The 27,940-nt window shown below is 42.8% G+C and overlaps 3 protein-coding genes and 1 non-coding gene across 21 annotated transcripts in view; 2 read left to right on the forward strand and 2 right to left on the reverse strand.

Moving 5' to 3' along the window:
• Positions 1 to 836: 836 nt before the first annotated feature.
• LOC147426527 (obtusifoliol 14-alpha demethylase-like) lies at positions 837 to 3,792 on the forward strand. The gene is made up of 3 exons (XM_086498483.1): positions 837 to 1,744; positions 2,180 to 2,625; positions 3,073 to 3,792. The coding sequence occupies exons 1-3, from the start codon at positions 1,250 to 1,252 to the stop codon at positions 3,626 to 3,628; spliced, it is 1,497 nt and encodes a 498-aa protein (XP_086354609.1). The 5' UTR covers positions 837 to 1,249; the 3' UTR covers positions 3,629 to 3,792.
• Positions 3,793 to 5,227: 1,435 nt separating this feature from the next.
• On the forward strand, positions 5,228 to 5,300 carry TRNAF-GAA (transfer RNA phenylalanine (anticodon GAA)). Its single transcript has one exon. It is a non-coding gene; the product is annotated as a tRNA-Phe (tRNA).
• A 3,014-nt stretch (positions 5,301 to 8,314) lies between these two features.
• The window catches only part of LOC147426529 (uncharacterized), a 35,860-nt gene continuing 16,234 nt past the window's right edge, over positions 8,315 to 27,940 (reverse strand). The window contains exons 3-7 of one of the 18 annotated variants that reach the window (XR_015186225.1): positions 23,544 to 27,736; positions 16,844 to 16,993; positions 16,589 to 16,706; positions 8,797 to 16,485; positions 8,315 to 8,639 (exon numbers count right to left, since the gene is read on the reverse strand). Coding sequence is in view for 1 of the 18 variants with exons in the window: in XM_086498677.1 (XP_086354803.1) it covers positions 23,759 to 23,892; positions 24,189 to 24,296; positions 24,568 to 24,724 (399 nt within the window). In the remaining 17 variants the exon portion in view is untranslated. Of the gene's footprint in view, positions 8,640 to 8,796; positions 16,994 to 23,543; positions 27,737 to 27,940 lie in introns of those variants that run through there. The other 17 variants (XR_015186226.1, XR_015186219.1, XR_015186220.1 and 14 more) reach the window with 17 other exon arrangements.
• Positions 19,097 to 22,539, reverse strand: LOC147426530 (uncharacterized). Its single transcript, XM_086498676.1, has one exon. The coding sequence runs from the start codon at positions 22,522 to 22,524 to the stop codon at positions 22,033 to 22,035; it is 492 nt and encodes a 163-aa protein (XP_086354802.1). The 5' UTR covers positions 22,525 to 22,539; the 3' UTR covers positions 19,097 to 22,032.

The following is a 27,940-nucleotide window of genomic DNA, read 5'->3' on the forward strand; positions in this document are numbered from 1 at the left end:
ACTCTTCCACTACAAGCTTTCAAACTAATTTCTTCGGAGTCCGCCACTAAAATGTTAACTTTGGATTGAGTGCATTGAATCCATCCTTCAAAATCAACCTGCACATACACATTTCAAGAGCCATATCCGTCTTTTGGCATATGATTGCGCTCCTCCACCACAAGTTTCTCAAGTAATTTCTCCCAAGTCCAACTCCGTTGCCTCTTCCCAAGTTCCTGTATTGATCACGATGATGCGGCTTTGTTAAATTTAGCAAAAGGTTCACCCTAAAATCTTACGCCTTAGTGACATTCACTCCAAAGCTTAGACGAAAGATTAGTGTTGGAACAATTTTCAGCAAAACTTCCTAGAAATCCATGTCTAAGAGAAAGCCTCATCAACTTGCGTCCTCAACAAAACAAAGAGTATAATGTCTCTATCATGCACTTTGCGTTGGCCTAGGGACCTCATCTGTAGGATTCAAAACTTCAAATTATAACCGTATCCATCTTCTAGTATACAATTGTGCCCTTCCATCACCTCCACCACAAGCTTCCGAACATGTTGACTCTCCCTCATGGCTCTTCAATCTCATCCATCTCCTCTCTCTTGACCACAACTCGCAAGCCCCTTCAACCACAATCTTCTCTACGCCACCCATGCTGCAATGATTCGACCCAAGATGAGTGGAAGCCGAAAAGGGATTTTGTAGCTTGCCCAACTTTTTGTGCGCTACAATTCTATTTCGCACCTTGCACAACTTTTTGTGCTCTGCAGTTCTATTTCTCACCTTCTGCATACTTTTGGCAAGCCATTCATAGTGGGCTCAAGTGGCATTATTCTCCTTGCCCCTACACCTTTTACACCAGGTTTACTTCGTCTCAGAATTAAGGTCCCCTCAAGAAAGACTTTAAGGACATATGCCCTTCACCTTCGCTAGCTTTACTACAACTTTGATGGTTCACTACTCTGTGTAACTGACTCACATATCTATTTTAAGCTCATCCAAGCGTATGCAGGCCTGATGGCGAACGTCGAGAGCAACGATGGTGTTCGGGAGACCGTGATCTTTCTACGACCTTCATGTTTTCTGCATCCAGGCAAGGTCGACTAGTGTGCTTTTTAGATCAACGCGCAAGGGCAACGTTCTTGGCTTTTCTGGTGAAAGAGGCAGGCATAACACAGAGAAATTCTGCTAATTTAGGCTTCCACGAAGCAGATTAAGGCTCTAAATCCTGCTTTTGGTGTCGCAAATTCTGTGTACTCTGCCATGGATCTGTTTTCCAGATTGCCTCTTCCTGTGTTGGGCAATCTCAGCCCTCTTTATCGCATCTCCCTGCTCATCGTCTCCACACTTCTTCTGGCCAAGATTTTGTCCACCCTCTTTTTCAGGTCAGCACACAGAAAGCTTCCTCCAACCGTGCGGACACTGCCCTTGATTGGTGGTGTTCGCAAATTCATGAAGGGACCCATCAACATGATACGCGAGGAGTATCCGCGCCTCGGCAGCATCTTCACAATACATGTGCTCAACCGGAAGATCACATTCTTGCTCGGGCCTGAGGAGTCCACTCATTTCTTTAAAGCTCCTGAGTCTGAGATGAGTCAGCAAGAGGTTTATCAGTACAATGTGCCTACTTTTGGTCCCGGGGTTGTGTTTGATGTCGACTATTCAGTTCGGATGGAACAGTTTCGCTTTTTCAGTGAGTCACTTCGGGTCAGCAGCTTGAAAAGTTATGTGGAGCACATGGTTTTCGAGGCTGAGGTATGGCCATTTTCAGAATGCAAATGTGATTTCCTCTCATGATTTCCTTTTCATTTTATTGTTGGCATTCTTAGAATGCGAATGTGACCCTTCACCTTGTTTTCTTTTCGAATTTTGTAAATATATTTGGTGAGACTCGTATGTGTGGATACGATTGGCAGGTTTGTGAATTCTGGAAGTGCTTGGAGTTGTGGGTTTCATGCATGCTATGCGTGTTATAGTCATTAGAGATATTTAGCTCTTATCATTTCACAAGAAAAAGATCTAATGTAGCTGTGAGATGAGTGCTGCATGCTTCCAAGTTTCAAGAAGACATGCAATCAAGGATCATGTTAAAGGAAAAACTGATCTTTGTGCATTGCTTTTTGCCTGGATTTGTAAGTCAAGTTGGTATCTGAGCTCCCTTTTTCTATGTGTCCATTGTTTTCTATTCAGAGCTTTTTCTCCAAGTGGGGTGACGAGGGCGAAGTGGATCTGAAAAGTGAACTAGAACATCTGATTATCCTTACCGCGAGCAGGTGTTTGCTAGGGAGGGAGGTCCGAGACCAGCTATTTCAAAATGTGAGTGATCTTTTCCACGATCTGGACAATGGGATGCTACCCATAAGTGTGTTGTTTCCATACCTCCCGATCCCTGCCCACAGACGGAGAGATCAAGCACGCAAGCAGTTGGCAGAGATATTCTCTAAAATTATCCAAAACAGGCGTGCCTCTGGAAAAAGTGAGCCGGATATGCTCCAAGCATTTATCGACTCCAAATATAGAGCAACAGGACGCTCTCTCACAGATGATGAGATCACTGGTTTGCTGATTGCGGCTTTGTTTGCGGGTCAACACACGAGCTCAATCACATCGACATGGACTGGTGCTTATCTGCTAAAGTGAGTGATATACTAGTTTGTCCCAAAAAAAAAGCATCAATCTTTTTCTTTTTGGAATAATACTTGGGGATTGCTTGCTCTACATTTTTCATGACTGTAACAGTGCTCGAAAAAAACGTAGGTTTAGTGTAATTTTACCTGCAAATTTTGGAAATATACCTCTAAATTCTCAATTTGAAGGTGAGAAAACCTACAAAGTTCAAAGAAATTTAGTGTTAAAACCTTACAGTACAGTAATTTTGCCTCTGAAATTTTGCATTATAGATTTTTCATGTTTTTAGAAAAAAGACTGCCTTTTTTTTTCAATTGTACTAATAGCCATATACATAAGATTTTTATAATGTATTTAGTTTTCTGTTGTGTCTCCTGTGGTGGTGGTACATTTTTCACGACATAAGCTTTCTGTTCAATACTTATCAATCTTTCTTTACTTGTTATCGCTTGCAGGCAGAAGGAATACTTGGCACCAGTGTTGGATGAGCAAAGAGAGGTAATGAAGCGCCATGGTGACAAGCTAGATTATGACGTTTTGGGTGAGATGGATGTCCTTTACCGGTCTATAAAAGAAGCTCTTCGCTTGCACCCGCCACTCATTCTTTTGCTTCGCTACAACCACAAGGACTTTACTGTGAAGACTAGAGAGGGTGTTGAATATGTGGTACCAAAGGGCAATGTGGTTGCGACGTCACCGGCTTTTGCAAATCGACTACCATACATCTACAGGAACCCAGATTCGTACGACCCCGAGAGATTTGCTCCTGGTCGTGAGGAGGACAAGGCAGCAGGAGCCTTTTCATATGTTTCATTTGGAGGAGGAAGACATGGGTGTTTAGGAGAGCCCTTTGCCTACCTTCAGATAAAGACTATCTGGAGTCACCTGTTTCGCAACTATGAGCTAGAGTTGGTTTCACCGTTTCCAGAAATCGACTGGGACGCTATGGTTGTAGGTGTGAAAGGGAAGGTTATGGTGAGGTATAAAAAGAGGAATTTGAATGTGGTGTAGCAACATGACTTTGGCTGGACTAGTTTTGATAATTCTGGCTTTATTTGAGGGCCAAAGGATTTTTGATGTGTATTAGGAAGTGAATTTACAAGCCACAAGCAGTGCTTTTTCTCTGTAACTTTGGTTTTTTGCAAAAATTTTCAACATTTTCTTTTGTTTGGGTATCTGATGCAACAGGGTTCTTTCACAAAGAATGACAATGTGTTTTTTGGGGTTTGCTTAGGATTACTACTTATTATGCCCCTGTTGTTGATTCTCATTTTCTGATTAAGGCCCCAAAAGCTTGTTTGCTTTGTTTGGTGCATGTACGCAGCGATGTTTGTTTTTCATCACAGGACAATAGTTAATCAATAGTATGTCATTTAATGATTGGTACTCAACTCAAAATGGTCCTTCATGAAAAAAGTGCCTGTACATTGGTTACCATTCTGGGACCAGGCTAAGGACGCTTGGTAACATGAAGATCTCATTCGCATCTGAACATAGAAAACCTGCATATGGAAAATTTCAGACTATGTTGGTTTTCGCACTAATTTTTTTTCTCTAGGGATTACAGGTTTTCTTCCCTTCTAAGTTAAGACTTGAACTTCAAAATTTGTAGGTGCTGTTAGACTTAAACTAGGTTTTTTTCGACTGAACTCATTGGGGCTTCATACAAAAAAGTTGTCCTGACTTGGAAATTCTAAGAAATACTTGCTCTATATGGTGGTCATTTCTGGCTATGGAGGTTGTGTTTGAGCACCTTCCCATAGTCCCACCAGAAGTGCCGTTGAAATCACCACTTTACTACAATCCCATACACCCACCAAACATACCGGCTTGTGTGTGGACCAGTCTCTTCACCTCCTATTGGAGGTTAACGATGGGGATGTGGATACAATTTGGAGGGCCTTACATTTTGGAGGGCCATCTACGAGAGGTGGCTGCTGGCGGGAATATGGGAAGGCCCTCTAATTCTCCACTGCAACATAGAATGAGAGAAATATAAGCATTTTCCATCTCTACCTGAAGCTCAAATTGACCTCAAAGAACCCATTATCTTTTGCAGCAGGAAGAAGAGAAAGGCACAAAATCATTAGTCATGTGTGCAGACTACCCTGCATTCTGCTCTCAAGGTAGAGTTCCCTTTTCTCTAGCCCATGGCCTGCTCTAAAGGTGGAGAAGAAGAAGAAGATAAGTTTTTGACTTCGTCGGGACAATCCCAATAGACCTCAGAGATCTATTAGACAACTCTTGAACCCAAGGCCAGATATTCAAGAGGGAATTGGGAACCACCCGAGAGAGAGAGAGAGAGAGAGAGAGAGAGAGAGAGAGAGAGGATCAATGACGACCCTGTTATGTACACGATATATTATGGCCAATCTAAACCAGTCTGGAAATGGAGGGTGCATACAACTTGTAAGATTCATCAGTTGGCCATGGTTAATGCAACCCCTGTGCATGTCGATGAGCTCAAGAAAACGCGGTAATTTGACAGGAAGCGCTCCATGTTCATTGCACCGATTGTGGATTGGGGATATTTACATGGCGATATTATATTCTATCTGTATCGTCTTATAGTAACAATACATAGTAAAAGGGTTAAACAAAGCGCAACAGGCGGGGATAGCTCAGTTGGGAGAGCGTCAGACTGAAGATCTGAAGGTCGCGTGTTCGATCCACGCTCACCGCATTTTTCCTCTCCCAGAGGAAGGTCTACACAAGGAAAGAACCTGCCTCCGTCAACGACTTGGTTGCATTGCATTCTAGTAAGCATTATGACACTTGAAGCAGACTAGATAGGATGTATGTGATGCATAACGATATTTTTGTATTAGCAAACTTTGCATATGACAGTAGAAAGGCAACATGTTCTTTCTAATCATTTCCCTCTTGTGTTGGAAATTATGCATCACTCTGTTGATTCTTACTAATCTTTGCTTACAAGGTTAACTCTTCGTTTCAATCAAAGCATCTTGACCATAAGGTCTTTCAAAAATTTATGACCCAACTGATTGATAACTTCACAATGAATGTGGTTAAACAAGGATTGCCGGCTTGGGAACATTTCCTTTGTAATGTTCAGCGAGTAGCGCATCATAATGGTATACATCATGCTGAAATAAGAAGAAAAGAATTACATATCTTACAATCTCTCTTGGGAGCATTGCAATCCAAGGCTAGAAATATAGGTATAAATAAGAGAGTGGAAACAGTCACTCGGCTATCCACGAAGGTTGTTGAAGATCAGGAAGCCAATTATGTACAATCGAGGATGTTCTCACCAAAGGCGACTTTAAATGACAAAAAATATTAAATGCATAAGTTCAATGCTCAATTGCATGCTTCATATGCTAGAGAAGATACTGTTCAATTGGAGAGTTCACAAGGAGAGATACTTACGGATAGACTGTTATTGATTTATGGTTCCATTTCTTGTATGAGGTATTATCTATTGACATTCATCATGCACGTGAGATCATATTGCAACTAGTATCAAGTCCCCTTAGATGTCGCTTTTACACTTGATGCAAGCATTATGGAAGAGGAAGTTAGATACCAAAAAGGAATTTTGTCGATGATATGGAGTGCCCAATTACTGCATGTCAGAGCAAGGAGACAACTCCATATCTGACAAGCCACTAGGCAACAAATAAATATGTCTTGACTTGTTTCTTGGGAGGTTCAACAGAAATAACAATATCCAATTGAGATATTTCTTCTCTTTAAAGTAGATGCCAAAGATAAACCTCCCAACATGACTCTCCAAAGGAATACTTTGCCTTGAAAAGAAATTTTAGAGTGCCAAGCACTAACAAGAAGTCACTTCCACCAAGATGCTCTGTTTTTCCTTTTAGAAACTTTGTTGGCCACATTAGAAAGCCATTTTTTCTTGTACTAAACAAGGATATACATCATTAGTAGAAGGTCTTATCAATCAAATGTGCTTATGCAAAAGGAAGTTAACGTGAAAGTTTGATGCATCTTTATCATGTACTCCACAATCCTTTTCATGCCCATAACCTCAATTGGAAGAGATCCTGACTCAAGAAGTAGGAGGACATATGGTGTTTGTGTCTTAACTTGGAGAAAGTTTGTAAGAAAATGCTTTTGGACATTCACAGACTCTTTCCACATAGACTTTGAGATACTCCCATCCCACTTCAACCGTATTAAAAAAAACTAGTGTGACCAATGTGTCAAAAGGTACTTCTTGAGAATCCAACATTTGATGTTTCTTGCATTACACATGTTCTCAAATGCATAGTACGCTCTCTTCTCGGCTTCCATATGATGCATAGCACATTCATGCCACTTATGATTGGCTGAAACTTCAACGCCAAGGTACTTAAAGCTCTCAACAACTTCAAGTGCTTCGTTGTTGTACACAATGCATGGCTTCTCCTTATAGTTAGCCTTCAACGGAATAACCTTTTTTTTAGGTTCATTCACAATCAGCCCGCTATGCAAGCAAAAGTTCTCAAGGATAACCATAAGCTTTTGTGTGTCCTCTAAAGTGTATGCAATAAACACTACATCATCCGCAGGGAGAGGGAGAGGGAGAGGGAGAGGGAGAGAAATGAGAAAGAGAAAAAAATGGCTACGCTAGAGAGAGAGAGATTTGGGAAGAGAGTCTTTGAAAGATGAAATGACAAACAGACTGTGTGATATGTGTGTGTGTGTGTGTGTGTGTGTGTGTGTGTGTATATATATATATATATATATATATATATATAGAGAGAGAGAGAGAGAGAGAGAGAGAGAGAAAGATAACGTGCACAAGAGGACCCTTGGTACTGTTATTGCCTCATAATGTATTGCTTTTGCTTCATAGCTCCATTTACAATTACATTTAACCCGCTCGCATGACCCGTCTTTGGTAGGTCTTGCTTGCTCTTACCATAACACATGGTATTTATAAGGTGTGAACAAAACTTTCTTCTAAAAACTTGGGTAACATGGTATTTATAAGGCTTTGATCTGTAAAAAATCTCTTCGTTCCATAATTTCATGTTCATTGATATAATATAATAAAAGTTCTTCAAGTGCAAACATAAATGCTGATATTTGGATTTAGAGCTTATAAATTCTTAGCTCATTGGTGTATGACCTTGTATGAAGTGGATACCAAATAACCATATTATAAGTACCGAGACAGTTTGTCCCACTTCGCCTTTAGGGAGAGGGAGAGGAGAGAGAGAGAGAGAGAGAGAGAGAGAGAGAGAGAGAGAGAGCTGCAAGGCCAGAGGCCTTTCAAACCGTCCAGTACTTGATACATACATAGTGTTCCAAACAGCCTACCAATCACTTTGTCCCACTTCACCTCCAACGTGAGATAGAGACATAGAGTGAGTAGGAGTCTGAGAGAGGGAGAGGAGAATGTGTGTGTGTGTGTGTGTGTGTGTGTGTGTGTATATATATATATATATATAGAGAGAGAGAGAGAGAGAGAGAGATAAAGTACTAATAAGCATATCATTAAAGAGTGTTTCTTCAAACAATATATTTTTCTATAGCATAAAAATTTTAGAGAGTACATTACTTTGGTTGGTATCCCCAATAGCTATATGACCCCCTGTGTTAGAAATTTCATGTAATTTGAAAATAAACATTTAAAAAGACAATATTTAACTCTTTGCAACTTCTAAGGGAAACCTTTTTGCAATGACTTAGACAAATGCTTTCACAATGCACAATTAAACTAAATTAGCACGCACAATAAAGAGTTGGTAATATTTCTTATGTCCAAAAATACGACAATGTCCAAAACAATATTTAAGCATAGTACATAAAGATCAAGCTTTCTACCTTTTAAAGAATAGCCTACAACATATTCTACCATGGTATCGAATCACCCATGGTTCATGATGTAAGACACCTCGACCAATCACTAAAGGAAGAGACCTTAAAACAAAAATGCATAGGGAACAAGTACCACGGCTAAAACTTTGAGCAAACACAACATTCATTGGGAAGGTTTCGTTTAACTCTGCAATGTGATACGTGCTTTGACTCCTCTCTGGATAGCAACCTGGACGTAGCAAAGCAAGCTCAAATCATATGAGGCTTCATATATACTTGCCAGCAAGAGCTGTGGATAATTTTATACATACCCAATAAAAAAACTATTAGCAAAAAAAATAGATACAAAACAAAACCTAATTACTTTACTACATCAACATTGTTACCTTGCTACATCCAAGACCTCGAGAAGATGAATAACCTCCATGGCTATTATAGGACCCCTAAATGGTAGTGGATCTAAAACATAGTTTTTGATTGTGAGTTTCAAATTCTTTAGAGAATTACAATATCACAAACATACATACAATCTTTTACCTTGGATGTGTTGAGATCACCTTCCTAGTATGTAATTCATGGAGGTGTTACGCTCCATCTTCCTTGATGCATAAAATATTAAGAATTCATCAAAAAACGCATGAAGTAAATGAGGGTCCAAGATTGGTGAAATCTTTTGTAGATAATCCTCTGCTTCTCAACAATTATACCTTATATGAAGCCATACCATGTTTCATCTATAATTTATCAAAAAATATCGATAATTACAACACTTTTTTGACAACAATGTTAGGTTGTCAGTAGTCAAATGTTTGAATGGTAACTTCATAAGGTCAATTGCACCTTGTTACAAGGATACAATTTTCATGAACACTGCTTTGGAAAGAAGTTTCTTAGGGGGATGGGGGGAGAGAGATGCCAACTTTGTAGGGTTTGTTGCAACGTATAACACAACATCACTAGCTAACGCTTTACCCATAGTCTCCATGGTGCTGATGAGAAGTGGGAATTAGCTGATGAGTGACTGACCAACTAATCAAAGCAATGTCTGAAGCAACAGTAGCAGATCAATACAGATGTACATAGTCCATGCCTGCCCTCGATGATCCCACCCATTACAATGGAGATGAGAGTTTCGGAAGGTCGAGGTCAAAAGGTGCAATAATACAACATGATGAATTCTCACATCTAAAATCTACGAGACACAAGTCCATTCTAATCAGTTGGTTTTTCTCAACCTCTTAGCAAGGAGCCTTCTCAATTCTGATTCCTTTCAAGAATCTCAAGCTTGATAACTCTCATCCTTGACTTTGTAGGGTTTGTTGCAATTGAAGAAATGCTCAATCACAAATTTCACTTTTCATCTACCGTTCATGTAGGTGGGATAAATGCAAAGTGATGAAATCTGGATAGAGACATGCTGAACTCTTTTAAAAATCTCGTCTACTATCAGAGAAGAATAAGTACTCCCCTCAACAAATTGCCCTACCCAAGATTTTGACAAATAGGTAAAATAAATACCTAAAGCCAAAGTAAATATAGGGATCGCATTGGGCTATTCTGTTGAGATGCTATAATTTTACAAGACCAATATAAGATGACGATAAAACCTAAAGGAGAAAATTTTGCAAATTGTCTGGTGCAACCTTTTGTGTGCAAAAAGATAGCTAGCTTACGGATGCACAAAATACAATGTAGGGAAACATTTCAACACAAGCCTAGTCTAATTCACATGGAACAAAGAGCAGCAATCAATGGTTTACAAACAAGGACATAGATCTTTACACAAAAGCAACTGGACGGCTCCTATAAGGCTCGAACTTTGCACCAACTCAAAATGTATCTTGAAGTCATGAAGCACTGCACAAAACGTCGATATAAGCAAAAGAATTCATGAGGTTATTCGCGACAGTAGATTTCTTGAAAAGAGCACTTACGCAACACATACATAATATATATGCCAAATGTGGTGTACTTCAAAAAGCACAAAGTGCTTGACGAATTGCCTATCCAAGATTCTCTCTTGTTGGCCTTGCCCTCAAAAAACTTTGGATTGTTTTCAACAGATGCAAAGGGAGGACATCTTTCTAGATGCAATCATGTACACTTGCACATTGAAGTGCATGTGACACTACACAAGACCCTAACATAGGCAAAAGAACTCAGTGATATTGTTAATCAAGGGCTACTGAAAAAGACACATCATGCTTAACAGTATCTTGATTGACATGTATGCCAAATGTGGTGTGCTTCGAAAAGCACAAAAAGTGCAATGGCCGTGGCATGGAAGCTCTGGGATTGGTTACTTGGTGAGCCAAAGGCTCTTTTTCTAGTATCTGAACGCAAAAGCCACCACGTGGCATTAGATTTTATTTGTTTTAAAAAAATAAACATGCTACCGTGAACGCAGAAGGCTCTAAATAAAAAAGCTTGCAACGAACAAACCTGCTTTTGAGAGCAATTGAGCAAGGCAGAGAATCGCCTTCTTTTGTAATGAAGCTTAATACAGCCACCCCGATCTCTCTCTCTCTCTCTATCTCCCACACACACACATCTCCAGATCAACTCGTCAATGCCCCGGTCAACACCATATTTTGAGCTCGAGGACTACGTCTGCAAGCATCCGAAGTACCCTCCATCTTGATGATTTGCAAATATAACCAGGTTTGAAAGGTCTCCAGTACTCCTTTCCGGTTCTGCCCGGCTTGCTGATGCACGACAAACATCGCGGAAAATAATTGGTGCGAATCTTTAGAATTACGCAAGGGGACTTGCTGCAAAATATTATTTTCATGAACATTGAAGGATGGCCGAGGGCACAGGACTGTTGAATCTGCATGAGCTATGGTTGGAGCGAGTTGCGCCTGCAAAAACCAGCTGAGTATGGTAGTACAAGCTAGACATGATGAGCACTCTCAAAGATTAATATTTTTTTGATATTTTGGTTTGGTTGTGCGAAAAAACAGCGACTGCGCTGAAAAGCTCCAAGCCCAGCAGCGCTACTTATCGCCTGCGTTAACTGTCGACGACGCCAAAAGCTCATCTTTCTTTCAACTTAGCCTCATGCTGAAGCTTCTTTGTTTTTGCAGAGAAAACCCACGGAAGCACTCATCTGGCTTGGAGCGACACGAGGAGAGAGAGAATAGGGTCGCCACCAGGGGGAAAAGGATTGATTGCAAGGTGGACAAGAACAACATGAGAAAATGTGGATTAATATAGAAGTAATTGTAGCCGCACGAATGGTGATCAAAGGAGTCATAGAGAGCACGGTGATCGCAGGGATATAAGACCCAAAGAATATGCTAGCAATGATGAAAATGATGAGCGTAGCGATCAAACCAGTATGCTGGCAAGAACGGATCGAGATGATATACACAAAGCAAAGATCATCATCTGTGCAGAAGACGGCAAGCATTTTAGGTGTTTTTTATGGAGCTCTCATCGCAAGGTATGCCCAATATGGGTAGTCAAAATGCCATCAATCATTAAATACGGCATAGTGGTAAATCTCCAACAGTTTTCCCTGATTGTCGAAGTCCTTGCCTCCCAGATGAGAGTCTCCTGTAGCAACGGCCTTCACATGAAATACCTTCTTCAATTGTAAGAAGAGAGACATCCAAGGTGTCACCTCCAAGGTTCAAGATCAAGTAACTCTTTACTTGGTGAGCCAAAGGCTCTTTTGTCATCCCTATGGAAGAATTACTAAGTATGTCTTCGTGGTAAAACACCAAGCCCCTCTTTGGCTTTCCCTTACCCAATTGCCCACCCTCTCCCACTCGCCCATCCTTCCCACTAAGCTCGCTCTCTCGCTTGCCATCCCGACTCGCCTAACCCCAATAGGAAACTGGATACAACATAAGGGAGGAGAAAGAGTTGACGGCCGAGCAGAGATAGATAGTGAAATTTTAACAAGGAAACATCTATCGAAAAGCATACATAACTCTTTATATAGAGAACCTTCGACATGTAATATAAAATTAGATATGCTTCTCTTTAGGCTTAATCAATATGTCACATCTCCTGTATTTGTCTTGATCCGTGTTTTGTGTTTGGCAAGGAGGAAATATATTCACAACAGTGGGCATTTCCATTGCACAAGCACGACTCAAGCTCGACAACGCTACAAGGTTCGTTATCTGGATACAGCACCCCATGACTATGAATTTGCTTGGCGCAACACATAAACGCTACAGGGCAGGGCACGGCTTCCGTTTCTTATAATTTTTGGAGAGAGCACAGTGCCAGCTCTCCACCATACTTTTGTATGGCACCTCTGCATGACGTGCTCTGTATACTTTGCAATTTGAGTCTATGACGTTACATTGCAAGACGACATGTTTAACTATTCACATTGCTTTTTGGTAGCTTGACTCAAACATTGTCCTCCGGCTTCCACAATTGGATGACATTTATACACGATTATCAAGTCGATAGTGTAGTGCAGTTTTTATAATCAGTTTATGCTTTTTGTATTTTTGAGTTTGTCAAAGCTTCCTTAACTTCAGTTTAGCCATATGTGTTTTTCATGAATGCATGCTCAATTTCGATCATTGTATCTATATATCAACTAGACTTGCATTTCTTTTCTTACAGTTAGCAATTTAACCTATATATTGAAATAAAGAAAAATTGATTACGCTTTATTGAGAATAAGATGGGTATCTCAAAGATGGTTCCACGATTTAGAGACTAAATGGTCGATATTTCTAAGTTGAATGGTACAATCTGCAAACAACTATCAAAGTAGCTTAAGTTGCAACCCTTCTGCTCGAATCAATTACCCTCTTTAGTAGCCCTTTGTCGTATATTGAGCATTGTGAAACACAACTTGCTTCTTTTCAATGCTCATCTAGTCCCAAACTGAGCTATTATTGGTGTCTATCAATAGGTTCTACTCATTTTCTCGTCTCACCACAACAAAACCCAAGGCGACAACAATCACAACTAACTAACCAAGTAACCAACTGCGCTCCAAAATCTATTAGATTATGTACGACAAAGGCCCACCAAGCAAGACTAGTTTAATCAAATGTGGAGTGAAGGCCTTTCTCAAACACTTATGCTTGCGCTATGACGTGTGGCCTAATGCAAGATGTTGATATGGGTGAAGGGAGCATTTTAACGTTGTGGGAAACTATCCCAAGAGACCTTAAAAATCTATATGACGAGGAGAGTTGACCTGGGTGAGAATCCACGATGAGGTCACTGATCAATGGTTATTGGAGAAGAACGTTTATGCGCTTCACAATCCTTCCAGCAATATGTGTGGCACCATCACAAGTACCAAGAAATCTTGATGGGCTTTATCACAAGACCGTCTTCACTTAAAGCCTACTGATTGCATGATATGCCCAGCATGGCTGTTGGAACGGTCTGGGCTGTTGTCACAAATGAGAAGGGAAGACCTTCCTCCAAATGTATTCACAATGGATTCACAAATGCCATCTCAGAAGCATTAATGTTGCCAAATATGGCCCAACGTGACTGTGGCAAGGAAACTCTTAAGCAGTTTCAGCAATATGCGAAGAGAAGTCCTTTGCATTCACCTATGCTTGCACCAAGGTAGCACTGGCTTGACGCAAAGGAAAGGCCTTTCTCCAATTGCAATCACCTATGCTTGCACCATATGCAAGACTCACAAGAGGATCGAACCAGCTACAGGTCCAAGCCCTCATTGAAGGGTGTTTTTCATGACTGTTGATGTTTATATTCATGGATTTAAATGTCAAATGAGATATTGTCAGACAGTAGACGAGATGTTTAAAACGGTTAACATATCTATATCCAGATTCAATCACTTCGCATTTATACCACCTATTGGAGCGACAGAAGGAAACTGTCTATATCCAGATTCAATTATTTCGCATTTATTGCACCTATTGGAGCGACAGAAGGAAACTGAAATTTGTGATGAGCGTTTCTTCAATTGTAACAAACCCTACAAAGTCAAGGATGAGAGTTATCAAGCTCAAGATTCTTGAAAGAAATCCAGAATTGAGAAGGCTCCTTGCTAGGAAACTTGCTAGGAAACTGAGAAAAAACAACTGATTAGAATGGACCTATGTCTCGGGGATTTTAGATGTGAGAATTCATCATGTTGAATTATTGCACCCTTTTGACTTTGACCTTCAAAAACCCTCATCTCTATTATACAAGGAAATGGGTGGGATCATCAGGGGCAAGCATGAACTATGTACATCTGTATCGACCTGCTGTTATTGCTTCAGACATCGCTTTGATTAGTTGCTCGATCACTCAACTAATTCTCACTTCTCATCAGCAGCACCTTACAATGGAGACTATCGCTAAAGCGTTAGCTAGTGATGCTGGTGCTAATACGCTACCACAAATCTCTCTGCCATTTTGGGCAGCAAAAGCTTGGTTTTTTGACTCACCTCTTCCATGCCCTTCAGCATGCCAACAACCAGCCCTACTTGAACATGGATCCCATTGATTTGCTGCCCATAGGCCTCGAGTACCCGGTGTATATCTTCCAAGCTTGCCCGGGGCTTGTGAAATGGGTGTGATCATGCTCTCAGCACTACATCGCCAGCCTTTGGCCCACCCACTAGATGCAGATTGGACATTCTCTGTTGCCAATTTTCTTTGTTTTTTTCCCAGCATTTCTTTCAGCAACTTATCATTTTCAGAATATTAGAGGTCCGCCTTGAAGCTCGTAGAAGACGGGGCAAAAGAAGTGGGCATGGGAGCTGGGAAGCATGAGGTGCTGCAACTCCAGCATGGGGCCTGGAAATAGGCTCTTGGGTAGAAAACTTAAAGAAGCTTCAAGACAGCAGCGCAGAGGTACACAACATCATCCATCTTCACAAGGAGAGAACTCATTACCAAAGTGAATATACATAAATTGAAATAATTGTCAACATCTATGTAAAACCAGAAACTGCTGAACCCCAATGGAGCATGACAAAATAGACACATGAGCTGTCTCTTATGACTAATCTGCAGCTAGAAAGTATTCAGCTTTCTGCTTCAAACTACATAGGTTATTGCAACAGATAATCATAAGACATGCGACATGATTTGATGCAGAACAATGAAGTATACCTCAAAAGATGGATTGTACTTGCCCAAATCCTAAAAGGTCAACTCATCATCACTAAAACTGACCCTATTTAACAATAGAGGCCATAGCTGTTGAATGGGAGAGCTTCAACATGTCAATACCAAAAGTTCCCGAGAGAGAGAGGAAAGGTGGCGTTGTCATAAGGGCACAAAAAAATATGGTATAGAGACTGCTTGCATCTGAAAGTAACCAATTTGCCACATCTCAAAAAACAAGGTCTAAAAACAATGTGAATCCACACCTTAATAGTTTTTCAACATACGAATCATGTTCATCTTACTGATCACAATAGCATCACTAGTAAAGACTTCAGGAAAGAAACAAGGAAAATTAAATACAAAGCAGCCAAAAGAAACCTCCAAAATGCCACCAATCAAAAGAAGTGATTTAAACAGCAATTCTGCCTTAATAAGAACAAAGAAGTATTTTGATAAAATTGCCAATAACACGAGTTAGCGTTGGGCAATGCACTGACCTTATTCTGATTTGGACTTCTTTCTTGGATAAAGGCAGGCATGAACGACTGAACAGTCAGTCAAAGCGGTTCCTAGAAATAGTACATGTGGAGTAAATAGCTATCATCACCTGTTATCAAATAGAAACTTTACCGACCCAGCCATCACATTGGACGTTACCTGTTGATGGAAATTTCTGGGGCAGTAAAGCATGTCTGATAAGCACCTACAGTCACTACTTCCATAGATGTAGACAAATAAGTGATAAAACAACATGTACAAATGGATTGCCACATCACATCACATCACACAGAAGTAAACTATTGCATTAATTCACTATTTCAAACACCCAAAAACAATATCTAGTTTTCTAAGAATGCATATCTGCAAATTAAAAAGGCATAAAACAACCTTCAAAAGCATTGTTAAGAACGCTGGAACAACTATTTCCACCATGAAAAGTAGCTCCTTTACTTATGGAATAGCCAAAGCAAAGCTATATCCCATCTTCTTTAAGGATTTCCACATAAAAAACCTGCCTATACTACAGAGAAACATATATTTAAAATCTGGTCCCAAAATTTCAACCTTTGCTGATTAAACATAAGCAAAAACAGAAGGCTGTTAAAGCACCTATCATACCATCATAGCCCATGCTGCACACCAACGATTCCATGACCTAGGTGAGTGCAAAGAGGACATCTCCAAAGAGATTAACAAAACTCGCCACTACCAACACTTTTAAGAGACCCCAAGAATCCTGCATTCCAAGTAACTGATCATCAACATAATCTTCCTAAAATTAGGGTGCTTTATTGTTTTGACTTCTTGAGCACAGACAAGGAAAAGTCAGGCAAACTAAAGTAGTACCTTGGACTCGAGTGAATGTGTCTTTACCATGAGGAATTGAAGCCCGAGGAGCAATAGTATTGTGTTTTATCCGTGTATCGGTCGTTCAAATAACCACCCATCTGACTTGTAGGGACTCGTAATATCCATATGAAACCTCATGAGGAGCACAAAACTCAAATTGTTGGAGGTGCTAACCTGTATTTGCAAAGAACCAGGTGAGCACAAGTTGCGGGAGGCCCTGCATAAGTAAATATATAGGGAACCCAACAGAAGCACCAGACATCATGTTGATGACTCCGGGTATGTATGGAGGAGGAGCATGAGAAGGAAAGGGGGGTCGGACAACAAACAACATGCTCACTGCAATCACCAGCAACATCGTCGACAAAGAAAGAATCGATAGCCCGCACTAGAAGGAAATGATGGGGAGACGAATCACGATGACAATTGTAAACGCCTATCTCACAACTCTTCCATATAAATAGGCGTTTCTGAAAGCAACACTGCCACATAAAATGAACCAATAATGGCACGCCAAAAATTGGTAGTTAATTCCTCTTATCTTCCTTTGCCTTTTGGCAGCTTCTTCTACAAAAAAGGCATCCTTCCTTTTGGCTGGCGATATGTTCCTTGCAGCTTCTTTAAATATAAGCATCATCTCCAAAATCTCAACCTACCCAACTAACACAATCCTTCAGTCATGATTCACGTAATGCCATAAGAAGCATGATGAAAGGCGTGCCCTCTGCTATTAATACATGTGTGAATTTTGAGTTGATTTTATCTACAAATACCATTTGTAGCCAACTAGCATTCTACACGTTCTTTGTTGAAACGACAATGGTTGTCATACCCTTCAGAGTCCACAATGGAATGATCATGCTGCATAAGCCTTTCCCAGATTAGGAGCAATTGGGACCCTACGAATTATAACAAATGAGTTGAAGAAAACAAACCCAATCTTTCAACATTACTGCTTCACATCATAAAGCTACACAACATCTGCATGTTCAGGTGTACAAAGTAGTGTTTCCAAAAATTGACCAACAGGGATTGGATCCAATCTTTCTTGAGCTTCCATATAACAGCCACTAGAATAAACTTTGTCACAACTCCCCTCAGGGTCCCCGAGTCGCGTAACTTGCAAGGTACATCTCACCAGGTGCTTCAAGGTGGCTTCTCGGACCTTTGGAGGATTCTGCAAGAATGGGCTTTGCTGACAAATACTTCTTCCCTTGATTTCCTCATTCAGACAAAGGATCTTGTCATATGTGACGTTGCCAGCCTTTCTCCAAGCAGGATTCTTGCACTTTTGTCTACTGCCGCAGAGCTTTCCACACAGCAACCACTAGAGCGAACTGTCACAAAACCCCCTCATGGTCCAGGAGTCACGTAAGCTACAAGGTATTCCTCATCCACGCCCTGCAACGCGGCTTCTTAGACCTTTGTAGGCTTCTGCTAGAACAAGCTTTGCTGACAAACAGACATAAATCCTCCTTTCCTCCAATTCCTCACACGGAGAACCAGCCTTTCTACAAGCATGCTTGTTGCACATATGGAAAGCTCCGCTGCAGTAGACAAAAGTGCAATGGCTTGGCTCTGTGTCATTTTCCCTTCGCATGCACCCCCATTTGTACCTCCATTTTTCTAATGGTCTACCATACAGCAGCCACTTTTTGGGCTTCCAAAGATCTTCTGCAGTCAAACCTGGAGATGGCCAATGATGAGCCATGTTTGGCAAGCAATTTCAGCAGCTGGAGAGCCAACTGCAGAGACCTCTCACTCCCCTTGTTGCACGAGATTGCTGACTCTGGCGGCAGTGTCCAAAAATTCTGCAAAGTCATGAAAGAAGAGCCTTAACGCGCTCCTAGCTTGATAGAATGGACTGAGACATTATCCCGATTTGTTTTCTGGTGAAGGGTGGGATCTTTCTCGGCAAGAACACCAAACCGGGATAATGTTAGAGCGCGCAACTATCTCCCCCTTGTTCAAGAGCATTCACCAACTATCCAAAAACCCCTTCTGGGGTTTCATTGCAAGGTTAGGGTTGGTGCCGAGCTTCTCCTCCTCCGCCTAACATCGCTTTGTCTCTCTCTCTCTCTCTCTCTCTCTCTCTCTCTCTCTCTCTCTCTCTCTCTCTCTCTCTCTCTCTCTCTCTCTCTCTCTCTCTCTCTCTCTCTCTCTCTCTCTCTCTCTCTCTCTCTTTTGTTACTCAGACTTTGTATCAGATCCACCACATTGTAACTTTTAGGTCTCATAGGTCACTTTGGCCTTTTGAAGACGTTAATATGACATCTCTCTCTCTCTCTCTCTCTCTCTCTCTCTCTCTCTCTCTCTCTCTCTCTCTCTCTCTCTCTCTCTCTCTCTCTCTCTCTCCCCAAACGTGCTCCGACTCTTTTGACGAGGTGTTGTGTAGTCCTTCGCAGTCGTGGGCGCCTGGATTTCCCCAGTTTAATCGCTCGATCGATCAATGTGCCGCTGGTGTGAGACGAGGGGGAGCTCTGCTGTGGGAGTGGCTCTTGCGGCTGTCCTGTGTCTACTCTCAAGAAGTCTGTGATCCGTCTTTGAGACTGGCTAGCCCTGCCATTCATCATGCTCTCTCTGTGTTTGCGCAACTCGAGCAAGAACAAACCTAGGCATCTCTGGTCTTCGTATCCCATTACTCTTGCGAGTGGTCCAAAACCCTCTCTGAACAAGCAATGGAAGCGGCCTCGTATCTCGTAGTAGACAAGGCAGCGGCATGTATAATGCAGCTCTGTCTCCGGTTCCCTGTCTCCGGTTCCATGTCACACAAGGGGCATGTCCTGGCCTCTGCTGGTACTCCGCTGTATCTCCCAGTTTCAATCCGCAGCTGGAGAGACGATGTGCGTAGTTGGCCAATAGCACATCGTATCCCATGAGACAAGTGGGTATCCATGTATCTTGGTCTCGTCACAAAACCATCTTCCGTAAGTTGGAGAAGGTGGTCTTTGTAGAAAGCCATCTTCATGCCCAATTCTTGTGCTGGTTGTATCCATGTCCTCCTGGTGTCTAGCTGGGTCAGGTCTTGGCGGATGAGCTTGGTGATCTCCGATCGTGTAAGAATGAGAGATGGTGCATCCAGTGAGTACTGGAATGGTGGCAGTCTGTCTATGCTGAACCCATGCGCATGTAGCCATGATGTCATCTCCCCATACCAGCATGTTGTATCTCCTTGTATGGCTAATTGTCGAGAGGACTCAAGTGCTATGCGAGCATATCTGTCTCTGGGAAGTTCCCATGTGCGGTTTATGAAGGAGATTGATCTGGTGAGCGCCTCCACCACTAGTGGGGGAGCCGCTAGCTCTGCGCGGATAATGGCCCGTGGTACTGATGCCTTGGCTCTAATGAGCCGCGAGATCATAGAGACGAGAGGTTTCTCTATGTTCCCCCATCCGTCTGTGCGACCCGACCTCCCGTGGTGATCTAAAGAAGGCCCCCATATCTTGGCCCCATAGAGCAATGCTGAAGCCACCAAGGTGTCAAAGAGCCAGAGCTTCGTCTTGGGCTCCTGAAACTGAACCTGCGAACACATCCTCTCCAATCTACCCAGTGCTGCGTGGGCTCTAGTCAGTCTGGTCTCTGCTGCTCTTATGAGTGAGAATGTGGGTCCGTTGAAAACCACTCCAAGGTAAGTGTAAGCGTCTGTGTACTCCACAGTCTCCTGGCCGTATGTGAATGTAGGTGCTGACCTCCTGATCCACTATGGGGAGGTATTAAACACCATAACCTTGGTTTTACCAAGGTTAACAGACAAACCACTTTCGTGGGCAAACGTATGCAGAGTATCCAGTTGACGTTGCATTCCCTCTGGGGATTCGGAGATCAACACAATATCGTCAGCATATAACAGAAGTGGAATCCATGTCCCTGCCAACTGTGCACCTTTATCCCCATCGCTGTCAATGTAGTCAGAAACCTCATCCACATACATACCGAAAAGAGTAGGAGAGAGCGGGCAGCCTTGCTTCACCCCAATAGTGGAGTGAACCGGTGTAGAAAGTCCCTCCGGGGTGCGTACATGCCCTACTATTGATCTGTACAATGCCATGATCCCCCAAATGAGCTCTGTGGATACTCCCATTTCCTGTAATCTGCGCATCAATCTAGCTCTAGGTACTGTGTCAAAAGCTTTGCGGAAGTCCACAAAGCTACAATAGATCCGTCTCCCATGAGATCTGCCTTCCTCGATGATGGCCTTGAGTGTGAAGATATGGTCAAGAGTAGAGAAGCCTCTCCTGAACCCATCCAGCCCAGTTGCACGCATTCCTTCCCTCTCTGCCCATCTACTCAACTGTTGCTCAAGAATCGATGCATACAACCGTGCCAGTGTGTGCCCAATCATAATAGTGCGATAATTCCCAGGCTCCATGGGGTCTCCTGCCTTGAAGATAGGTATGATCGTAGATAGGCTCCAAGTGTCCGGTCGGCCCTCACACATGGCACGGTTAAACATAACTGATAGAAGCTCTGCTAGTAGGTCTTTGGATGCATGAAATGCTCAGCGACTAAGCCATCATGATCATATGCTCTCCCAATCCTCATCCTGTCAATGGCTTTTTTCACCATCTCAGCGGTGAAAAAAGCACATGTGTGTGGGCATGGGTCGGGGGGGTTGGGGAGGGGCGGTTGTCCAGGTACTGTGTACAAGGATGATGCGTACTGACCCCAGGTCTCTGTGGAGGAAATTGCAAGGGGGGAGGACTGCTCATGAAAGAGCCGCCATGCCTCCCGCGAGTCCTGACTCAAGAATAGCTGATATAGATCTTGCTCGAGTCGAGCCAAGAAAGCTCTCTTTTTCCGCCGTACCAAGCGTCGGAAGTCAATCTGTGACTGTTTGTGAGTGACATTCCCCAAAAGCACCTCCTTCTGAAGTTTGGCTCTAGTCTGGCGGCACTCCTCATCGTACCAACTGTTCTGGGGCATGCTTCCTGATCGGCGGCTCTGCTCAGGCTGGGTGTGTGGGTATGCTTCTGCTGCTGCCTCATGCAATGTCTGTGCTGCTGCTGCCTCATGCAATGTCTGTGTCATTATAGAAGTTAGCTCCTCCAAAGGTCGCCCCGGGTCCTCACTGCATAGGCGTCTGTAGATCCCGTCCATGTATACCGAATCCGTCTCCCGTGTGAACGTGTAGCGAGTAGAGGCTGCTACCCGTGGCCTGTGTGCTACATTGAAGTGGAAAGAGATGGTCATCGACACCAGAGCATGATCCACTGCTACCCCGACCGGTCTGGGCCGACTGTGAGATCCTCGATACTAGCGATGAGATTCGGCTGTGCCATGACATAGTCCACTGTGCTGGCTCCATGCCTGTGTGGGAAGCATGTAAAACCTCCTGCAGCAGGAAATCTCTGTAGGCCGTTCAAGATGGCCAATCCATGTGCAGTGCCCATGTCTATCACGTGTCGCCCATACTCGGTATATTCCACATCATGTGATAGTCTGGACAGGCCCGTCTCCATGACATCTAGCTCTCTTAGCATCTCCTCTGAAGTATCATAAAACACTGCCTGGTGATGGGCAATCCTAGCATTGAAGTCCCCTAGTATGATAATGTCACCATCTCTAGAGAACTCCCATATGTCATCATCTAGAATAGAGAAAGGGGACTGTCCTCTGGGTGATGCATAAACTGATGTACTCGAGGGACAGTAGCAAATAGCTAGGTAGAGGTATTTGCCTGTCCCTGCTTTCAATCTCACCCACATGTACCTAGCCTATTCATCCTTGCGGGCTATATGTATCAGTGGCTGCAAATCTTCTCTAAATAACACTACCACTCCCCCTGAGCCCCGTCCTCTGTGCTCTGAGCGTGTCTCCTGTCTGTAAGCTGTCTCCCACCCTAACCATGGAGAAAATTGACGAGATTCGCCAACGACCGATGCTAATTTTTTTGTGATAAACCGCCCATTTTTGCTTAGTCTTCTGCTTAGCTCACATCGACCAACCTAGGATCCCATAGTATATATCTTTGTTTTGTACTGTTGTTAGGTTATTCATCTCTCTCTCTCTCTCTCTCTCTCTCTCTCTCTCTCTCTCTCTCTCTCTCTCTCTCTCTCTCTCTCTCTCTCTCTCTCTCTCTCTCTCTCTCTCTCTCTCTCTCTCTCTCTCTCTCTCTCTCTCTCTCTCTCTCTCTCTCTCTCTCTCTCTCTCTCTCGCAGAGTTTAGATATCAAGGGACACTCTGCGCAAGAAGAGAATGACACGCTAATGAACATCCAGAGAGTTCGAAACCATTCATCTGTTTTCCCGCGTTGTTCAGGGTTCTGGTTCCCACCATGGGCTAGTGGGGCTCCCAAATATATAGGGGAGTACAACAATGGCTGTACAAGGGAGTATAAGGGAGTACAACAATGGGTCGCACCCAACGCCAAGTTTGAGAAATTAAAAACTTTAACACCTTTCACCTAACATCTAACCCCACTAGTCCTTGGTCGCACCCAACGCCAAGTTTGAGATAAAAACTTTTAACATCTTTCACCTACCGGCTAGCCGGGTTAGAAGCGCCATACATTTCCTTTGAAAAAAAAAAAACAATGCAACCCAGCAGCCACACTACGGCTCTATCAACCGATCACCTGCAGCTCCTCCACTCCTTCAAATGCAGCAAACCTGAAGCTGAGACTATACCAATGTCTTGCCTTTGCGTCTATCAATCTCTCATCCTGCCGTAAACCTTACAGAAAGCTCTCTCTTCACAAAGCCTCAAGCTTAATCAATCATCCCACCTTCAAGAGGCAGGCAAATGCCCTGCAAGTTCTTCACAGAAAGCACAACAGTATTTCAAGATTGCTGAAAACAGAAGATAAGGTTGACTCATCGACTCCTGGTATGTGTAAGTTTTTGCATGCTCTGATATCAAGATACCAAAAAGCACATATGTTGATCTCCCTGCTCTTTCTTTGCAGAATGAATGCTGCTTCGCTGGTCCCAGCACTTTTGTTCAAATAAGCTGTCGTGAGCTATGGGGTACAGAACATTGCGCGGACGCCTTGCCATTACAATCATCACTAACGACCACACGATAGGAAACGACACCAAGTGAAAGGTGTTGTGGTATGTTCTCGCCCTGCTTCTCTGTGAATATAAACACAAATTAAATAAAAACAACAGTCAACTGCATGCATCAGTAAATATTACTTCTCATTGCGTTTGCTTGCCCACATGCAATGCCTTTATGTGCTCAAGCGCGCCCACATACACAACACACATTAATACAAACAAAGATCACCCCATGAGCAGTTCTTGAACCTTACCCAAATGCCTGTATTTGCACTTCATAATAAGGAACAATCATTCTGGAAATCAAAATTCTGGACTTTCAAACCCACACGACGACCTGCATGAGAGAGCAGGGGACTTGAACCCCTTACCGACTTGGTTTGCACCAGAGTGGATACGCGATGCTCTCTTTCGGGAAAGATCAATCAAGTATCTGGTCCACTTTGCAGTAACACCAGTAGCTTGCCTAAACCCCCCCGCTGCAAACAAAACCATGGAAAGCATCAGATGGAAAATTAAAGAACATAACAGTGAACAATCGAAATAAGATCCATGCATAGCATCAGATTGCATATTGAAAAACATGATGTTGAACAACCGAAATCAAAATTGAAGCCCGAGGAGCATTAGTATTGTGTTTTAACCGTGAATCGGTTATCTGGATAACCACCCATCTGACTTGTAGGGACTCGTAATATCCATACAAAACCTCATGAGGAGCACAAGACTCAAATCGTTGGAGGTGCTAACCTGTATTCGCAAAGAACCTGGTGAGCACAAGTTGTGTGAGGCCCTGCATAAGTAAATATATAGGGAACCCAACAGAAGCACCAGACACCATGTTGATGACTCCGGGTATGTATGGAGGAGGAGCATGAGAAGGAAAGGAACACAATCCTTCAGTCATGATTCACATAATGCCATAAGAAGCATGATGAAAGGCATGCCCTCTGCTATTAATACATGTGTGAATTTTGAGTTGATTTTATCTACAAATACCATTTGTAGCCAACCAGCATTCTACATGTTCTATGCTGAAACGACAATGGTTGCCTTGCCCTTAAGACTCCACAATGGAATGATCATGTTTGCACTTAGAAGCCGTTCTCAGCCATGTACATGAGAGCATAGCCTGCTGCATAAGCCTTTCCCAAATTAGGAGCGATTGGGACCCTACGAATTATAATGAATGAGTTGAAGAAAACAAACCCAATCTTTCAACATTTCTGCTTCACATCATAAAGCTACACAACATCTGCATGTTCAGGTGTGCAAAGTAGTGTTTCCAAAAATTGACCAACAGGGATTGGATCCAATCTTTCTTGAGCTTCCATATAACAGCCACTAGAATAAACTTTGTCACAAACTCCCCTCAGTGTCCCCCAGTCGCGTAACTTGCAAGGTACATCTCACCAGGTGCTTCAAGGTGGCTTCTCGGACCTTTGGAGGCTTCTGCAAGAATGGGCTTTGCTGACAAATCCTTCTTCCCTTGATTTCCTCATTCAGACAAAGGATCTTGTCATGTGTGACGTTGCCAGCCTTTCTTCAAGCAGGATTCTTGCACTTTTGTCTACTGCCGCAGAGCTTTCCACACAGCAACCACTAGACCGAACTGTCACAAAATCCCCTCATGGTCCTGGAGTCATGTAAGCTACAAGGTACTCCTCATCACGCCCTGCAAGGCGGCTTCTTAGACCTTTGTAGGCTTCTGCAAGAACAAGCTTCGCTGACAAACGTACATAAATCCTTCTTTCCTTCAATTCCTCGGCCACACGGAGAACCAGGTTCATATGTGACACTGCTAGCCTTTCTGCAAGCATGCTTGTTGCACATATGGAAAGCTCCACTGCAGTAGACAAAAGTGCAATGGATTGGCTCTGTGTGATTTTCCCTTCGAACCATGCACCCCCATTCCCTCAAAATCACCTTGCTTCTGCTCTGCAAAAGCCGACAGTTTTGTTAATGAGGCATTGTACCTCCATCTTGCAGCCCACAATGGTCTACCATACAGCAGCCACTTTTCAGGCTTCCAAAGCTCTTCTGCAGTCAAACCTGGAGATGGCCGATGATGAGCCATATTTGGCAAGCAAGTTCAGCAGCTGGAGAGCCAACTGCAGAGCCCTCTCACTGCCCTCGTTGCACGAGATTGCTGACTCTGGCGGCAGTGTCCAAAAATTCTGCAAAGTCATGAAAGAAGAGCCTTAACGCGCTCCTAGCTTGATAGAATGGAGTGAGACATTATCCCGATTTGTTTTCTGGTAAAGGGTGGGATCTTCCTCGGCAAAAACTGCCGAAGTCCTCAGGGTTGGCACCTGCTGCCGCTTCTCCTCCTCCTTCGCCTAACATCGCTTCGTCTCTCTCTCTCTCTCTCTCTCTCTCTCTCTCTCGCAGAGTTTAGATATTAAGGGACACTCTACGCAAGAAGAGAATGACACGCTAATGAACATCCAGAGAGTTCGAAACCATTCATCTGTTTTCCCGCGTTGTGAAGGGTGTGAAACTAAGAGCTGGGTCCCACCATGGGCTAGGGGAGTTTTAACTCTAACCCCACTAGTCCTTGGTCGCACCTAACGCCAAGTTTGAGAATAAAAACTTTAACAACTTTGACCTACCGGCTGGCTGGGTTTGAAGCGCCATACATTTCCTTTGAAAAAAAAATACAAAGCAACCCAGCGGCCACACTACGGCTCTATCAACCGATCACCTGCAGCTCCTCCACTCCTTCAAATGCAGCAAACCTGAAGCTGAGACTGTACCACTCTCTTGCCTTTGCGTTCTACCAATCTCTCATCCTACCGTAAACCTTACAGAAAGCTTTCTCTTCACAAAGCCTCAAGCTTAATCAATCACCCCACCTTCAAGAGGCAGGCAGATGTCCACTTGCAAGTTCTGCACAGAAATCACAACAGTATTTCAAGATTGCTGAAAACAGAAGATAAGGTTGAGTCATCGTCTCCTGGTATGTGTAAGTTTTTGCGTGCTCTAATATCAGGATACCAAGAGGCACATATGTTGATCTCCCCACTCTTTCTGTGCAAAATGAATGCTGCTTCGCTGGTCCCAAAACTTTTGTTCAAATAAGCTGTCGTGAGCATTGGGGTACAGAACATTGCGCGGACGCCTTGCCATTACAATCATCACTAACGACCACACGATAGGAAATGACACCAAGTGAAAGGTGTTGAGGAATGTTCTCGGCCTGCTTCTCTGTTAATATAAACACAAATTAGATAAAAACAACAGTCAGTTGCATGCATCAATAAATATTGACTTCTCATTACGTTTGCTTGCCCACATGCAATGCCTTTATGTGCTCAAGCGTGCCCACATACACAACACACACATTAACACAAACAAAGATCACCGCATGAGCAGTTCTTGAACCTTACCCAAATGCCTGTATTTGCGCTTTGTAATAAGGAACAATCATTTTGGACTTTCAAAACCACACAACGACCTGCATGAGAGAGTAGTGGACTCGAACCCCTTACCGACTCGGTTTGCACTAGAGTGGATACGCGTGCTCTCTTTGGGGAAAGGTCAATCGGGTATCTGATCCACTTTGCAGTGACACCAGTAGCTTGCCTAAACCCCCTGCTGCAAACAAAACCATGAAAAGCATCATATGAAAAATTAAAGGACATACCAGTGAACAATCGAAATAAGATCCATGCATAGCATCAGATTGCATATTGAAAAACATAATGTTGAACAAACGAAAGAAAACCAGGTCGTGTTTTACAAATAAAACAGTTTGCTTTAGAACTTTGTTCCAAATGCTACGTAAACCCGGTATTGAATGGCTCTTCACATATCGAGCTTTGGAAACAAAAAAATATGGCCCTGCTCAATGGAACGGTACACTGTGGTCTATCCCTGAAAGGGATTACTGAAGTCTTTGAAATGATTTCGGCGTCTCCTAAACAAAAAAAACCAAATATCAGCAGCTTAAACTACTCTTACTCATTTCAACTACTGAAAAGACGAGGCATCTGAATCTATTTTCATTATGCATAATTAGCTGGTCTTTAATTTTATTTATCTCTCGGTTGCTGGTGTCAGTGGACGAACCTATACTTTCAGTTTTTGTAATCTATTGTTCCTCAGCTTTTATCGTTCTGTA

This window comes from Adiantum capillus-veneris, chromosome 24 (assembly GCF_014529385.1).
Source record: "Adiantum capillus-veneris isolate H3 chromosome 24, ASM1452938v2, whole genome shotgun sequence".
NCBI classification, from domain to species: domain Eukaryota; kingdom Viridiplantae; phylum Streptophyta; class Polypodiopsida; order Polypodiales; family Pteridaceae; genus Adiantum; species Adiantum capillus-veneris.

Excerpts from the sequence above, each read along its gene's own strand:
- LOC147426530 (XM_086498676.1), bottom strand. The coding sequence starts at position 22,524 with ATGTGGGTGAGATTGAAAGCAGGGACAGGCAAATACCTCTACCTAGCT.
- LOC147426527 (XM_086498483.1), top strand. The coding sequence starts at position 1,250 with ATGGATCTGTTTTCCAGATTGCCTCTTCCTGTGTTGGGCAATCTCAGC. Across the intron at positions 1,745-2,179 it reads ACATGGTTTTCGAGGCTGAG|AGCTTTTTCTCCAAGTGGGG; the intron begins GTATGGCCATTT and ends TTTTCTATTCAG. Across the intron at positions 2,626-3,072 it reads ACTGGTGCTTATCTGCTAAA|GCAGAAGGAATACTTGGCAC; the intron begins GTGAGTGATATA and ends TATCGCTTGCAG.